Below are 18,115 nucleotides of genomic sequence, written 5' to 3' on the forward strand. Positions count from 1 at the left end.
GTATTCATCTGCATGTTATTCGATCGGCCGTTTAACAGTTGTTCCGTGAATACGGCCATCAGTGGTTCGTTTCCCAGCGTTATTCCTGAAGCATTTGCAACTGGTCTGCTGGTGAGAAACAAGTACAATATATGAGTTCGTTCTTTCATTTCCAGAATTTCCTTTGGTTGTGGTATCTTGCTTGCTAGCAGCTGTGTGGAATCAGCTTTCTGAATTTCTGAAAAAAAAAAAAGCCACCCCTCCTCGTCTCTCTAGGACGGGAGAATCACGGCTAAATAAAAACTATGCCATGATTCCGTCTGTCGAAAGTCATATAAACGGGATTCTCACTCTCCCCTGTATCTTTTTTTTTTCTTCGTTCCGTTCCCCTGTGTTCCGATCTGGAGACCACCCAATGTCCGAATTTGAATGGTTTTGTGCTACTACACTGATGTTTATCTATCGATATTGCTCTAAAATAGAATGTTTTAACCTCGTCATCTGATGGCAACCCAGTAACTTTATATCCTTTCTACTCCCAGGGGTATATAACTAAATTGTTTTCACTTTAATGAGCATAAAAAAAAATCAATCAATGGTCATGTCCTTCGCTTCGGCCATCCTCCATCTGTTTTTAGTCAGACTTTTTATGAGAGCAAAAGACCTATTCCAGAGAAGTTGGTCCCTGGAAAACTTATCTTTTCAGTTGAACTTTCCATCTCCTTCTTGAAAAAAAACCAGCCATAAAAAAAAATCGGCCTCGCAAATGCAGAAATGTTTGTGTGAGTTTTTTCTTTGACTCCCTTCATATTGGTAGGGTTTGAAGTTGAAGCTGCCTCAGGGAAACAAGAAAAGGGCTTTGCCCACCAAGTGGTAATTTTTTATCTTCACTAATGGGGCAAAATCCCCACCAGTTAACATGTAAAAAAAAAGGCAAGCCGCAGACGTTTTCCAATTTAAAAAAAAAAAAAAATTGGAATGTACTTCCGAGTCATCAAATTAATATAAAGAAATTACATTCATAAAATTAATATTCATAAATCACATAAGATTGATAGAACTAAAAACTAATGAAAAAAAAGAAAAAATTTCTTCTGCGCAAACAAATCGTCTGGCAGGAAATTGAGTGTGAAATGTACAAATGGACGAAACTGTTTCTGGACGACACGAGAAAATTGTTGCGTGTGAAAAGGGCAGAAGAGTTAAATGTTTCAAGTAATTGTTTTTGGCAATAAATTAAGACATTTACACCCATCCCACTAGAAGACGACTTCAGGATCAACCAGGGGCTTTTATACTGCACACCATTACAACCTCCTCCATCCTTCAAGATCCATCCTACAAGGAAGGAAAAACAGCTGTATAGAACAGTGGTTCTGAAGCCCACTGAACGGTTGATTTCTTTTTTTGTGATGGGAAGGCCCGGCCATACACATGACTAATAGGAAAAAAATGAGACAGTGAGAAAAATGAATCATTCACGGCCCTGTTTGACTGATGTCAGAGACCGGCAGTGGAGAAACACTTGTATAGAAAATAAGTATGAATCAAGGTCGACTGGAAATCTTTTTCCTCTCCAGGATCAACCCAAAACAGCTATCCTGTGACACCATTCTTTTTTTTAAATTCTTAGGGTAAAAAGCAGTGGGATTTTTATCTCTCGTCTCTTGTGTGGTCTCCTTGTGCCTTTCCTTTGGGCAGATTTTTCTCTGGCAAGAAAAAATTAAGAAACAAAAAAAAAGTTTTTTCAATAGATTTAGGATACTGCTTGATTTATTTGCATTTCCACAATAGAAGTTGGCATTAACTATGTTTCATTAAATTGTTTTTTAAGTTTTTGAAAACATCATGCTCAGTTTCATTTAATGCTCAATAATTATTTCATACTGACAAACCATTATTCAATTTTTCATACTGCGTTAGATAAAAGGTTAACAGGATTTCACGCTGTTAGTGAGGAGGAAAATTAATAGCATTTATAGGTATGAAGTCATACATGTTCATTAGCGTGACTGGTTTTAAAAATATGAGCTAACTTATTGATAGTTTATTATAGTTTTCGACAAACTTCATATATATGCTATTGTCACCGGAATGCAAAATTTGGTAGTTTATTTACAAGAACAGCTATGCAAACTATTGAAAAGAAAAAGATAATAAGCACTGTTCATATTTTTTCATTATCTTTAAATGTTACAATGACATCTATTTTCCCATGTTGCAGCTTAGTCGAAGAACTATGGAAATTTATGCTGTTGTCACTGAAACTGAACGCGAATAGATTAACACAGATCAACTTTGCAAACTTTTGCTGAGTACAGATCATAAGGCTTTCTTTTTCCCTTTCATTTTTGTGGAACGAGGGAGTGTAGCATACGATGACACCTATAGAGTGGAATTTAAACAATAAAAGAATCAGAATGAAATAAATCAAAAATTTAGATGTACAATTTAAAACAATTATAATTGTTTTACTTTGTTTCACTTATGAAATACAGTACATTTAATAATTGATAATTCAATATTTTTTTAATTATAAAGTATTTATTACGATGCCACCGGCGCTACAAAACTAAAAATTATAAACAGAAGTTTGAAAAAAAAACACGTAGTATTCACTTACTTCCATGGATATAGAGAAGATGCTGTCATCAATATATATATATATAAATAGTATTTATTAACACATATTATGTCATATATATATATATTACAGCAAAAATATGTACCTCATGCATGAATTCAGTAAATTCAATCAAAAAAGTTTTTTGCAGCACAGTTAATGCAAAATGTGCATACATATGTATAAACATACAAGTTCTCGTGAAAATGTTTTGTTGCAGTAACAATTGTAAAAGTGTCTAAAAATTGTTAAAATTGTAAATGTTTGGCTAAATGTGTCATTTCTTAATAAAACGCCCCCTGGTGGCAATATGTGCAACTAATCCCCCCCCGAAACAAATTCCCACCACTTCATGAAGTCCTCCGCAAAATTAATTTAAACTTAATTTAATCACAGTATTTGATCAATGTGCATTCCATTCAGGATCTATGGGGGGGGGGGATTACTCCTCCCAAAAGAAATGCTAATATTGCATTCAATTAATCCATTGAAAATTATTTATATCAATGTTTTTGATTAATTAACAAATTCAAGAAACGATGTTCACAAAATTCATGGTGACGAGCATTGTGCACGGTAAAAAATGATGTGCGGCTTTCCTCTCAAAAAAAAAACCCCCACCCACACACAAAAAAATCAGGTTTATCTAGAGATCCCCTTGACTGAAGCTCTGCCAGCCTCCCACCGGGGTCGTTTTTAGGGGCGGCAGGTAAGCTCGAGCTGCCCCAACTACATTTATATTATTTGGCATTATGTCCATGATTACCTTCTCATTTAAAATCAATTATACAAATTTTGTTAGGAAAAGTGGGACATTTTGCCGAAAAGTAGGACAAGCATTCGACAAAATGAGCCATACTGGACTGTTTTCTTACATCAGTCGTTTCCAAACTGAGTAGCGACCACATGGGAAATTTGGGTTAATAAAATAGATGGTCTTAATGAAAGGGGGAACACAAGTAAATTAACAAAAAAACAACCTGGAGTTGATTTAAATACAACGCCCCATAGAAACTGGACCCTTAGGGCTCAAGCCACATAAGCCTCCCCCCCCCCCGCCTCGCAAAAGCATAAGTTGATATAGGTTGTTTCCCTAACAAGGTGGGGGGGGGGGCTAATGTCCACCTCTTGCTCTTCTGCCTACACCAATTATTTTTTTAATCGGGGTGCGGGTGACGATCGTCTTCATTGCCCCTCTCCTCGTATCCCCACCCATGGCTTCAACCAACTGTGCAAAATCCCCTAAGCCCTCAGGTTATCATGAATATTTAATGCAATCCATTCCTGCGTACGCCCTTGCGAGTCTAATATATGGACGTCTGGCAACCCTGGACCCCACCCCTCATCAATGTTTTTGTGATATCGGAGTTTCTTCGCCAGCGACGACAAAACTTTCCAAGGCTAGCTCTGTGGGAGCACCCACGTTCATTAAAAACGCTTAATGTGAATGCAAAACTATTGAACACCCTATTGATCGATATTAAGCTGTGTGCGTTACAGCCACGTTGCACTGCAACGCATAGCAATAGTGGGCTCATAACAGAGCAAAAGACCCAAATGACGTTGAATAGAGCAAGGTGAAATTGATCGAGCAGTTTGTTCAGTCGGTTCAACGATCTGCGCCGACTGTCAAAATCAGCAATTTGCCATCGGAATCGACACGCACCTCTATACAGGGATGAGCATAAGGAAGAACAGTCTCAATAGAATGTGCACGAATGATCCCATTTCTTTACTGATTGCATTATCGTGCGCAGACAAAATGTATTTGCGCAGGTAAAATAAAAAAATTAAAAATTAGAAGAAACATTGCTTATATACAAGAGCCATAAGGGCACATAGTCTGGCCAATCAGGAGGGAAGCACAGTAGGGAGCTGATAGGGTTCCAGCCCAGTAAATGTGGTAATTCCCATTTTGTTTTTTCACACTATAAATTCACTATACCGGGGCCAGGGAAAAATTTGGCCTAAAGCCCGCCAAAGATCTCAATTTCAGGGGCCCTACTGCAGGGCCACTAGAGCAGTAGTTCTCAACCTTTGGAATCCCGCAACATGGTTGATTTCTTTTTCTTGATTGGAAAACTGAACAAACTTGATTGGGAAATAAAATGAAGCAATAAACCACTCACAGTCCAGTTTGGTGGCTGCCAGAGCCCAGCAGTTGAGGAACACTGCACTAGACCAACCAAGGACCCTTTCGAAGGACGGATTTCACATATTCCTTTTCCCATTTACATTTTTCGAGGTCCAATATTAGACGCTTGTTATTTGCTCTATTGTCATGCTTAGGTGTCCGTCTAGATCAGGCATCTTCAATCCGTTGCTTGTGAGCACCATGGTGCTCCTCAAAGTACCCAGAGTGCCCGATGCTCGTGTTCGATTTGGTGCTCATGAGCACTGGATGAAGGTTTCATTTAAACACCTTGTGCAAATTGCATTCAATTATTAAAATCATCTGGATTTCATGCATTCGTATGTCAAACATGACGTAAGAGTGCTTTTCTTTTGATTGGGCAGTGCTCGTGATTGGGAAAAGGTTAAACACACTTGTGGTCTAGATCGCAAGATTGTTAACATATTCCAATGGTTCTCTTTTGTTGGCTGCCTCTCTTGTGTAATTCATGGTTCATCGGCAGCTTCCCAAGAAGTTTAGCAGTTTTCTTCACCATATAAAAGAACCACTTTAAAGCATAGGTTTTGTGCACACAAAGCCATATTTTGGGCTTGCCATGATGCTCCTAGGAGCCCCGTCGCACACTTTTGGAAGCACTGTGTTATACCTTTAAGTTCGGCCTAAAAGTTATTTCGCAACACAATTAATGGTGAATGAGCCCATCAGTAGTATTGAGGTCGGTATACCGCTGGAAGTGAAGTCACACGTCCCCCCTTTCTTCCCACCCTGTTGTTGGTCAGGGGCTTTTCGCCGGAAGTGACGTCACCCCCCAGCGAAATGGCAGGAAAACTCTTTCCCTCCCCTTTTTTTGCTTTACCTCGATGGTGGAGGGTTGTTCCCCCTTTTTTTCCTGCTATGATGCTTATATATATATATTGTTATGAACTTTCAGCTATATACTGATAGCGAAATGGCGGGAAAACTTTTCTCACTCTACCCCTTTTCTTATCCTCTTCCTCTCTCTACTCTAGTGGATTTTATATTATTATTTTTGTTACGGATGTTGCTGCTTCGACGCTTTTTTTCTCCCCCATTTTGTTCTTTCTTATGCCCTGGGTTGCGACTATAGCACGACAATAAAAAATGTTGTGAATACGATGACCAAAAATGGAGCGTTTTGTGATTGCTACGTGTGGGGTTCTCTTTTTTCTTATTATACAAATGCGAAAGTGGCGGGAGAATTCCTCTCTCATCGTTTGATTGTGTTATACTCACGTGTGTGTGATAATCTTACAATAGTGGATGGCCTTTAATTTTTTTCCTCATACCGGCCCACACAAGAGCTCTCTCTCAGCAACCTTTGTTGCGCCATCGCTTTGTTACCGAACTCCAGTATTCACTTCCACCATCTTTGTGTGTGTGTGTGTGTGTGGCATATTCTTGCCTGAGGGTGCTGTTTGTTTTTTGATTATGGTTAGTGATAATCTCTTGTTATCCCATTAATAAATAAAGTGTCAGTTACCCCTTGCAGGTTTTCTTTTTTGGGGGTGATTATGACTTTTTTGAATAGACGACTAATGGACTAAACTCGTTGATCGTGATGTTAGTAGTTTTTACGAAGAGATATTTTTTCCACTCTTGGTTCCTCTTATTTTTGATTTTTTTACATTTGGTTGTCTTTATTTTGATTTTTCATTAAATAAAATCCCGCCAATAATTTAAGAAATGTGCATTTTACACAGAGAACCGAATTCTTGTACATTACCTGTGGTCATATAACTTGGGTTTTTTCTTACATTTACGGCCAACAGCGTTATGAGTCAACTTGCATTCTGATGTTTCAACTCTTCCAAAAAATAAAATGTTGCAGAGAGCTTTTTTTTGGTAATCAAGAAAACTCAGCATATTTTTTGCAAGATTTTACATTCACGTGGATCCGATAATTTTGTGAACTTCTTAGAATGTAGTTTTCTATATTCTCTAAGTCTAACATTTTTTTTACACTCTTTCTTTCTCATGAGCTCTTACTGACATCGTGCAGGATCATCTCGAAACGTGTTTTGTCGAATGTCAATGCTTACCATGATGTCACAGGCATGGCAAATGGGCTAACCCGATTCTGACAGATTATATTCCATTCCAAAAAATTAAACTTCTCATAGTTCTGTTATAGTTGACTGCATATAACAAAAACGACGGTCTTTCTCATGCAATTCTGAAACTATTGATACAAAATCAAGCCGCTAAACATAGGACATGGACACAAAACATAAATAAATCGACAGATTTTCAGACATCGGCACTAAGTAGCATTCAACTTTTTCAGATAGGAAAAATTGGATTTCACAGCTGTACGTCTCGAATTGTTGAGATGTGAGTTATCCAACCTCAATGACATTTCAGTGGGACTCGTAAAATACATGAAAAAAATTTGAAGAAACATACAGAGATAACATCTAAGCCAGAATAACTTCACGGCGGTGAGTGAGTAAGCATTAGTACAAAGTGCCGACCCCAATACTACTTCCGTCAGTCTTCTTCTCTTGAATTCTGTCGCATGCGTATACTGTACGATTTCGTCATTCCCTATAGCTAGTCGGTAAAGATCAACACGATCAAAAAAAAATTGATAATTTAAAAAGAAATTTTTCGCAAAGGAAAAAATTGGTGCCCTTTCATCTGCCCCCACAAGAATGGGACTGACAGGGCTGCAGCCCTAAGGCCCGGGACAATCACCATCATTGTTTTTTCATGCTATAAATTTACTACAGGGGCACCCCCCCCCTCCCAGTGAAAACTGGCTTGCGGACCCGCCAAAGATCCAACAACCCTGTTCCATGATGTGGGGCGGGGGGATCATGTCCTTTCTACAGAAAACCAATATTGTTGGTTATTACTACTGTGATATATTACAGCTATTACAGTCCCCCCCCCCTCTAGGAATTATCACATGACCCTGAGAACACTGCTTTAGGGGCAGATATTACAGAAAGGTGTAATATTGTTGAAAGGTGTAGACCAGCAAAGAAAGAAAAGTTGTTTTTTGTTCATCCAGTCTAAATAGCTTTTTCGCCCCACCCATATAATGTCTGCCCTGATGTAGGGTGGCTACATATTGGCATTCTTCTTTTCTGTTGCTACTTACCCATCCATCCCTCCGGGGCAAAAAAAAAAAGAACGAATAGAGCCTGAGAGAAAAGAAATATTGAATGCCACAGCTTCTTCAAAGCCTAGATTTTTTAGGGGAAAAAAATCGAAAAAAAATCTCTGGGGAATCAAAAAAATCAGTGACCTTCACTTAAATTTTGTGACTTTTTCGGAACTTCCCCATGATGGGAGACATCCTGATTATGTTTGCTTTCAATTCAGGCAGAGTTCTTATGCTTCCTCTACAAACTTGATCTTTCAAAGTAAGTACAGAAAAGTTCCTTCACTTGTCAGCACACCAGAATAGCCATGACATATGTCTCAGTAGTGTCAGTTTAATTAAATTCACCCTGTATATTTGTTTGAAGTAAAGTTGTTACATAAAAGCTTTATCACTTATAACATATTTCTATCATTAAACCATACCAACATAAATGAATAAATAACATAAAACATAAGCACCAAATAAAACATAAAACATAAGCACCAAATAAAACACAAATGTGCATGCACAGTAGACTCTCGATTATCCGGCCGCGCATTAGTCTGGCCTGTCCAGTAATCCTGCGTTTTCAGACGGGTTTTCTTCGAACATAAAATAGGAAAACATGTCACTGCAAGTCTGAGCAGAAGTTTATATTATTTGAATAGGCTTTATCAATTAACTTTCAGTAATGCGGCAGACCCTGGTCTAATTAATATGCGCCGGATTAATGAGAGTCTATTGTATTTTATATTTTAAAAATGTATAAATATGATATACCTCTTCATAAGAATTTTGCTTGATAAGAGCTTTGGTTTTCTGACCAGAAATTCCTCTTGCTAATTTTACACTACGCGTTCTTCGTGGAGCAATGTATGAAGAACTGAAATCAAATTTGATCTGCATGGAAGTTAAAACTTCATAGAAAAAATATGAATAAAAAATTAGAGAGAAACTATATTGAATTTTGGAGAAAAAGATTAAATTACTTCAAATTGCAAACCATGTGAGATGAAAGTCAGTTTTGAATAAAATTTAATGATTTCCTAATATCAATTAAAATGAAACAAACTTTTATTTTTAAAAAAATGCATGAGAATCTCATGTGATAGAAGAGAAACGTCCAAGTTCTAACAACTAACTTGTGAACTACTTGGTTTGTGCTGGCTGAAATGCAATATAAAAATGTTTGATTCCAAATAATGTGTGAATAAGGGTTGAACAAATAATTGATGCGCTTGGAAATCTAACAAACTTGAAGTTGTGAAATGATGCAAATCAAAACACAATTTTGAGATGTCACTGATCTAGACTAGATTCAGGGCCAGACTTGGGCAGGTGTGAAGGATGCAATTGCACTAGACTGCAACATATTAGGTACCATATAAAACAAGATTTTAATACATTTATTATGCATTACATTTTGACTTTAACTACTAAAAAATTCGCCTTCAAACTATATCTACTTACAGATATGGCATATGAAAATATCTGACTTAAGCCTTATAAAAAACCCACATATGGACACAAACCCATTGTGTTGGATGAGCCTTATTTTTTGAAAAGGCTGGCTGGCTTCTTACACTGATTTTCCAGCAAATTTATATTTTGGTTTAAAGGATTTAAAATATGTGAAATTGACCACTGGGGCACCCAGACTATTATTTTGTCATCCTCCTTGTTGTGAAGACTATGGTCCTAACAGCAGCATGACACCCTCCCCAGGGTTCTGTAGGGTCCTTACTTAAGACTTGAAGTAGCAGTCATCTCAACTTGAGAGATGATGAATCCATTTTTTTTTCATTTTAGTCTCATTAACATGCGACTCTTCCATGCACCTGCCCTATGTAATAGGCCCCATTCATTAAAATGGCCATGTATGCAAGAAGCCCTCTAGGACCATGTTTTTCACGGGTTTCGAAGGAAAGACTTCTGGTGGGCCCTCAAAAACTAATTTTTGGTACATGTATTCAGAAAAAAAAAATGAAAAATAAAATTTTTACTCTGGACCTATCCACATAACCCTGCCCTATCACAACCCATTGTGGCATGGGAGCAGGTATATAGATACTTTAGAGGGCCACTAAATATTCAAGTCCAGTCCTGACTAGATTACTTGGTATCAAGGTGTGTCAGACATGTTAGGACCGTCAAGTTTCACTGTGTGATTTCAGCGCTAGAAAATAAACATTTTGTCTTATGTAAGTGATTTAGTACGTAATCCTCCAACACAAGATTTATACGAGACCCTAAAGAAACGCATTCTTTCTTGATTTGCTCAGTCTGAAACTGCTTGCTTGAAATCTCTTTCTCCTGAGTGCGAGTTAGGCGACAAAAAAACCTTCCCAACTATTTTTCAAGATGCGCGAAACTCTTGTTAAAAAACACAATCAGTGATGATGTTTTGAGCACGTTGTAGCAGCAAAGATTACCCGCCAGTGTTCAACAAATTTTGTTGATTTGCCGGGATCCTCTTGATTCTTTAGCTCAGATAGCTTATCGTATATTAGAATTTCTTAGACCATTCTTGAGTCGGAGAAGTGTCGTGTCGTGTCGCATCGTATTCAATGCATCGTCTCACGTCAACGGACAGCCATCTCTGAATGATGCTCTTCAGGCTGGTCCAAATTTACTACCTGAGACATTGTCGACTTTACAACGTTTTCAAATGTTCCTAATCGCTCTCACCACTGATGGATGTCAAGCATTCTTGCAGCTTAGCCTACACAAGCAAGACCGAGATGTAACCAGATTTCTTTGGTTTCGCACAGTGAATGATCATGATAATAAATCATTGACTTTAAAGTTTTTATTAATGTTCACAAAAATGACTGTTTCTACAGCATCAAATTCAAGATGGAAATCCCATAAACTACAGCAATGCGCATTTCAAGTCTGAACTTTTGCCAGATTTTGATACTAGAATATGAGTGAAATAAAATGGTATGCCACATTCAAGGATTCCTTAAACTTTTTTTTTGTCATTTTTTACTAGATTGCAGTGGAATGAACCTTTAGCAAATGATGTGCTGACCAATCGTTTCACGAGATTACCATTTAGTCTAGCATACAGCCTGTTTCTACGAGTCCGGGATACAGCATCTTAAGACTGGAATAGTCTTTGGAGTAGTCTGATCAGCCTCTACTGACTGTGGAACCTCAGCACTAGCTAGCAGATCTGGTTCACACAGTTCAGTTGACTCTACAGGTGGTGGTGTGTTTGAATTTCTGAATCGCAGCTGGTCCCTATGACAAACCGCATAGCCTGTGTAACATGAGGACCTGGGATCTCTTACAAATTTCAATGTTCATTTAATTTTGTTTAGGCCCCAGGGTTCGTTGGCTACTGTAAACCACCCGAGGCTTCCGCTGGCAATCCAATTCGGGCCAGTTAGTTCGCTTAGCCTGACGGTTGGGGGGGGGGGTCTCCTAGCCGTCGGGCGAGAACAGGGCCAGAGGTCAGGCTGCCAACGTCCCATGTAAATTCCACTTTACATCCATGTCAGAGATCCCAATAGCTCGTCTAGTTACCTTCTCTTTCCCTTTGGGGGGTTCCCATGGCTTGTCAGTGGGAACTGCGTCGAGTCGTCGTCAAACTCTGTTAATTAATTGTGAGATATATTAGTGCAATATAATGTAAATGTTCAGCAAAGTGTTATATAAATGTGCAATATATTTTACCTCCACCCCGTCGGTGGGTCCTAGGACCATCTAACGGTTTATAACGTCATGAGTTTATACAATGTGCAATAGGCCTAGAGGTTGTGGATCCTGGCCAGATCTCTAATTTGTTATGTTTGGTTGCCAGATTCAGTGTTATAATTTTTACAATATTTCATTTTCTCTCATGAAGTTATGTAAATTAAATACAAGCTCAATACCGCACTTTCGACCTTGTGATTGGTCCTTTCATGAGGCATTGTGGGAATGCTCCTATATAAAAACCGGATAGAGATGTGCTCCACTATGATTCTACTACTTCCGACTAATGTCCTGTCTTAATCACTAAGGCGTCACGCCCTGTTGAGGTGTGAGCTAGATCGTCTCTCAAAAATAATGCGATAAAATTGTAGAGGTGTGCCTTTGGCACCTCACCCGTCTCATCGCTTGACTTCATGTGAAAATTCAACGTCGTCGTGATCCAGTCTGTGGATTAGTTAGTGGCCAGACCGGCTACCCATGGACATTCGCCTCCAGTCTCCTACGCAGTGGCTGAGCTCTGACCTCAACGTGTGTTTCTAGACACTAAATCCGTCTGAAACTGGTGTCTGGGAGTCTTCTGCTGTGAAGTAAACACCTGGGAGTGTCTAGTGGACGATGTGAACTAATACGTGAAAACTTGGACATGGCGGTGAGATCGTTCAGTTTTATTGTTCCATTGTAATATTGAGAGAAAGGTTTAATTGTGATAATTGTTGTTAAAACGTTATATTAATAGTTAATATATAATTGAATAAATGCTTATAGTTTAATCAAAATCTTGTTTCTTTCATTGTTATCATCCATTCAATGGTTACTGGGGTAAAAATGTTAAAGAACCGGGAAATGCAAGGTGAACGTTGCACCTGATGCTATTTTTACATAACTTTACTTGACATAACTATTCCAATGGGAGTCTAAATCTCTCCCTGAACCCACTTTGGACCACTACTATAATTTCTACACCAAACCTCATCCTTGGACGTGAACTTTGTATTTCCATTAACTGGTAGATGACTTCCAGGCTTTAGGAAGTCCAAATGACTCTGGATGGCTTGGTTGAACATTGCCCTTGCAGGATACACTTCTGTTGATGAATTTGGGGTCTGCCTATAGTGGAACAGAAACTTATCCAACCTTTCCTGGAAAGAATTACCTTTGATCTTTTTCATGAACGCACTTCCTTCGTTGAACGCACCACCCCTTCTGGCAGCACATTTGACTGAGAATGGTATGGGGCAGTACAAACATGAGTAATACCCCTTTGGCGAAGAAAATCCGAGAATTCTTCACTGGTAAATGATATCCCGTTATCACTCACAACAGTTCTTGGCAAGCCGAATCTAGCAAAGATGGAATGCAAAGCTGTAATTGTAGCTGTGTATGATGTCGATGGAACTACATTCGCTTCCAGCCACTTGGTAGCAGCGTCTACCACTAGCAGAATCATGCGGCTTTTGAATGGCCCTGCATGATCAATATGAATATGACTCCACAGCTCACTTGTCAATGGCCAGGGTGCCAATCTAGAGGCATGAAAAACCACAATTTTCTTTCCACTAAAAATTTATTACAACATTAGAGTTTTTTTACACATCCTAAAACTAACCAGTTAAAAGGAATAAACATAAATACAACAATTTTTAGTGTTTTTAACTTCAGTAAATATTGCACGTTAAATTGATAAGATCTCAACCATCTGCCAGTCTGTTAGGCCGGTATAAAAGTATTGTAAAAGTAATTTTATAAAACTTGAAAAATTCAACCAATAAGATTATTGGTTGTATTTGCTCGAACATAACTGAGCTTTATTGGTTAGATTTTTAAAGTTTTATAAAAGAACGTTTATCAAACTTTTATAGTGTAATACCGGCCATAGACGAAGTTCATTACATCTACGCATCAGCGTCTCTTTCAACTGTATGGACGTCACCGGCTTGTATCCCAAGTGATTGAGGTTCGAGATGGCATCTGCTCAGCATCCCATGTGGTGGAGGTTCTGTGACGGCATCAGCTCTGCTCCGCTGTCCCTGCCAAGATCTCCCTTCTCCAGGGCCGGGCTTAGGAATTTAGCGGCCCGGTGCAAACGATTTTTTGCGGCCCCCTCTAAAAAATTTCATGCAGCCGCTCCCCAACTCATAAATTTTTCGAATAACGAACATAAATCTTGAGGGGGAAAAAATTGTTCAGAAAGAACTCATTTTTTTTCATCATTTCAGGAGAGCGTTGATAGTTGAGATACAATCAACACGATATATTGAGAGGGAATCACATTTTAATTAATTTGATAACATTTATAAATGATTAATAATAATTAGCGTGGTCCACCTGCTAACACTTCATCTTCGCTCGAATCATATTGAACAAACATTTCTGACACTTTTAATGCGTTCCATATCATCTTTATCAAATATATGATGCAATTCGATATCTTCGATCATTTTTAAAATCTTTTATTACTGTTTTTGCTTAATTAATATAAATAATAGAAGGGAAGAAATCAAGTACTGGGATTCACAAAAATAAAGAACATTCTGAAACACATTAGAACTGTATTTGAAAATGCAGATTAATTAAGAATTCTCTTACGAGCTCTCTAATTGTATTCCGCTTACCCCGTTCCCACTTAAAAGGTTTTCTCGCTGAGTACAACTTATTTTCGTAATCCTAACTTTTACTAACACTTATCGAAATTTCCCGTTTAAAGCGTTTTCTCACCTACAACGTTTTCTTTAATGAGTTTTTGGAAACCTCTATAAGTGGGATTCACTATGTATGAGCTCTCCAATGTTATTACTTGTTTAAAACAAAGAGTTTCTTGAGCCACAAATAAAATCCAATATTGTGATGCGTTGTCATGAATTCATTCAAATTCGAAATTCAAAAAGACGCCTGGTAGAGGTTGTCGAATATTAATAACACTAGATGCAATCAACTTAAACGGCAGATATAATTTATTTAATAGTTTGTAAACACATTTTCTTATCAGAGAATGAATTATCGGGGCTGCAAGCAACGTAGCCTACATCCTAAATTTTTGGACCTTTGTGCTCTTAAATGTTTTTATGCATGAACTCTCTGTTCATGAAACAAAATATCGAATGTTGGTACTGTACTAAATGAGTAAATAGATTGAGAAAAAAAATCAGAGAGAGATTTACTTGAGATTGCTACTGAACTTCCAGAAAAAAAGTAACACAAAGATTGCCAAAATTTAGAAATCATACATTGTATGTTCTTTTCCGGAATATATGAGAGAATGATTCATAGATGGTGGTGTTAGAAAATTTCGAAGAAGTTCTCAAGCCTCTCAGGGAAACAACATGACAGTTCAGAGGTTCTCAAAAAGCCATGCAATTAACACTCCGAAGGACAGTCGAAGTTGCCTCGCTCCGGGGCAGTCGTCTTCTAGAGATGCCCATGCCACAAGCCACTATGGCCCCCACAAAGGGGGGTTGCTGACAGGGCTCTAGCCCTGGGGTCCGGAACAGTTCTCATTTTTTGCTTTTTCACGCTATTCTTTACTTAACTACAGAAGGGGCCAGTGAAAAATCTGACTGGGGGGCCCACAAAAGTGACCAGCCTGGAGGCCAGTGGAAGCACCGCGGAATGAAATTGCAAGCATTTACCTTGGGCGCACTATTGGTACCTCCAGACCAGATGGCAATTACTCCAATGAGAGGGAAGTTTTTCAAGGGGAAAAATTACTATATTTGTTTTGTAGTGTCATGAAGTATTTTTTCCTTGGTTAATGTAGCCCTGTTATTTCTTTAATGACAGAAAGAAAAGCCAGACTTTTCAGGGGTAAAGAATGTGACCACCTGCACATATACTCTTTTCCTGTTTGAAATAAGTTAATGCCATGCCTAATAATGCTAAAAATGATATTATAAGGGCTTCAAACTAAAAGCCACCTTTCACAATGAATAATAGTTTAATGGGAAAAAAATTAAATTTTAATTGAAAATTTCCAAAACATCTGCTGAGAAAGAAAAGGGTTTCTTTTAGAAGAATTGCGGCCCCTGAAATTTTGCGGCCCGGTGCGACCGCACCTTTCGCACCCTCCTAAGTCCGGCCTTGCCCTTCTCCACGTGAGGCATACAAGAGTAGGTCTCGGTAAAGAGTCAATGTCCCGAAGAAAAGGTTAGAGCTCAATCTCACTCGTCCTATCATAGGACGAGATTGACTTGGAAGTCTGGGGGGACACGATGATGATGATGTCAATTCATCTATACATATGTATACATTAGATCAGTCGACTCCACGTTTGACTCTGGGGGGGGGGGGCAATGCCCCCCACTGCCCCCCCCGTATCTCTGCCCATGGTCCTATGGCTGACAGGAATAAAACCCCGGTGGCCCTAAGTCGTTACATCTGACTTGATTAGACTGTCGCTTCCATCAGAACATAGAGACGTACGCCTATTTGGGGCGAAATGTCTTGTTAATGCTTATCCTTGTGTGAATTTGCATTTTTAGATCTGTCTTTCTCGGCACACTGGCGACCTTTCAGGGAAATGTTCCCATTCGAAGATTCAATCAGATAGCAGAATGAGTAAAACGTAGTATAAAAACTTAGCATATATGAATAGTGAAACTCATTTACATATCATAGGGAATAAAACAATATTTCAACTTTTGACATATGGAAGTTGGCAACATAGAAGACCTGACCAGGGTCTGCAACAATAGGCCCATTGCACATTGAAATTCTCATGAAGTTAATAACCGTGAAATGGTCCATGGCCCACAGACGGCATGAAGGTAAAAATATTGCACATTTTTCTTGTATAATTATATTGCAAAACATTTATCGCAATTTAATATTGCACAATATCATCTTCATTTTCTTTATACGGAGTTAGACGACTCTGCGGGATTCCCACCAGCGATCCGCGGGACCTTAGATCGGGAGAGGAAGGTAATACGACAAGCTCCAGGATCCTCCATATCGGTGTAAGCAGAATTTATGTGGGACATCGGTAGCACGACCTCTGGTCCCGTTCTCGCCAGACTTAGCGAACATAACTGGTCCGAGCCGGAATGCAAGCGGGTACCTAGGGCGGTTTCCTGTAACCGAGAGGTCCCCGAGGCCTAAACTAGAATGAATTGAAATGAAGGAATTTGTGAAGGATCCTAGGTCGTCATGTTACAATCTTATCGACTGGGCTATCATATTCCACTGCTATATAAGTATAGTATTCCACAAATACACACGGTTTTTTAATCGTGACGACTGATACACAAGTATCACTCTGATTTTGTTTTAAATATTCACATTAAAATTCAGGAAATGCAGGAAGCTGTCAAAAGCACAAGAAAATAGTAAAAAAAAAAAGAGATGAAATCAGAGCCAGAACTAGGGATGGGGGCAAAGTGGGCAACTGCCACGGTTGCCAAATGTTAGGGGTGGCAAATACAGTGGAACTTCGGTTAACGATCTTAATTCGTTCGGCGAACGTACTTGTTATACAAATCGGTTGTTATTCAAATCAAACTCCCCCATAGGAAATGACGGAAACATGGATAATTTTTTCCACAATTATTCATTCACATGAAAATGACTAATAAGAACGTCATTTAATCAATAATACAATGCAATAATAATAATATATATATACACTGAAGAGCCAAAAAAACTGGTTCACCTGCCTGATATCGTGTAGGGTCCCCGCGAGCACGCAGAAGTGCCGCAACACGACGTGGCATGGACTCGATTAATGTCTGAAGTAGTGCTGGAGGTAATTGACACCATGAATCCTGCAGGGCTGTCCATAAATCAGTAGGAGTAAGAGGGGGGTGGTGATCTCTTCTGAACAGCACGTTGCAAGGCATCCCAGATATGTTCAATAATGTTCATGTCTGGGGATTTAGGTGGCCAGCGGAAGTGTCTAAAGTCAGAAGAGTGTTCCTGGAGCCACTTTGTAGCAATTGTGGATGTGTGGGGTGTCGCATTGTCCTGCTGAAATTGTCCAAGTCCGCCGGAATGCACAATGGACATGAATGGGTGCAGGTGATCAGACAGGATGCCTACGTACCTGTCAGAGTCGTATCTAGACGTATCAGGGGTCCCATATCACGCCAACTGCACACGCCCCATACCATCACAGAGCCTCCGCCAGCTTGAACAGTCCCCTGGTGACATGTAGGGTCCATGGATTCATGAGGTTGTCTCCATACCCGTACACGTCCATCAGCTCGAAGCAATTGGAACCGAGACTCGCCAGACTAGGCAACGTGTTTCCAGTCCTCAACAGTCCAATGTCGGTGTTGACGGGCCCAGGCGAGGCGTAAAGCTTTGTGTCGTGCAGTCATCAAGGGTACACGAGTGGGCCTTCGGCTCCGAAAGCCCATATCGATGATGTTTCGTTGAATGGTTCGCACGCTGACACTTGTTGATGGCCCAGCATTGAAATCTGCAGCAATTTGCGGAAGGGTTGCACGTCTGTCACGTTTAATGATTCTCCTCAGTCGTCCCGTTCTTGCATGATCTTTTTCCGGCCACAGCGATGTCGTAGATTTATTTTTTTTTACCGGATTCCCGATATTCACGGTACACTCGTGAAATGGCC

The 18,115-nt window shown here is 39.3% G+C and overlaps 1 protein-coding gene across 4 annotated transcripts in view; it reads right to left on the reverse strand.

Moving 5' to 3' along the window:
- Window positions 1-2,140: 2,140 nt before the first annotated feature.
- The window catches only part of LOC149080452 (receptor expression-enhancing protein 1-like), a 239,189-nt gene continuing 223,214 nt past the window's right edge, over window positions 2,141-18,115 (reverse strand). For 3 of the 4 annotated variants that reach the window (XM_089239565.1, XM_089239567.1, XM_089239566.1), the window contains 2 exons: window positions 8,626-8,728; window positions 2,141-2,364 (listed from right to left, as the gene is read on the reverse strand). In XM_089239565.1, the coding sequence (XP_089095691.1) occupies window positions 2,302-2,364; window positions 8,626-8,728 (166 nt within the window). In that variant the 3' untranslated portion in view covers window positions 2,141-2,301. Of the gene's footprint in view, window positions 2,365-8,625; window positions 8,746-18,115 lie in introns of all 4 variants that reach the window. The other variant, XR_016193584.1, reaches the window with a different exon arrangement.

The sequence above is a fragment of the Pholcus phalangioides genome, unplaced genomic scaffold, assembly GCF_987345545.1.
Source record: "Pholcus phalangioides strain wild (caught in Gottingen) unplaced genomic scaffold, Ppha-v1.0 ptg000011l_1, whole genome shotgun sequence".
Classification (NCBI taxonomy): domain Eukaryota; kingdom Metazoa; phylum Arthropoda; class Arachnida; order Araneae; family Pholcidae; genus Pholcus; species Pholcus phalangioides.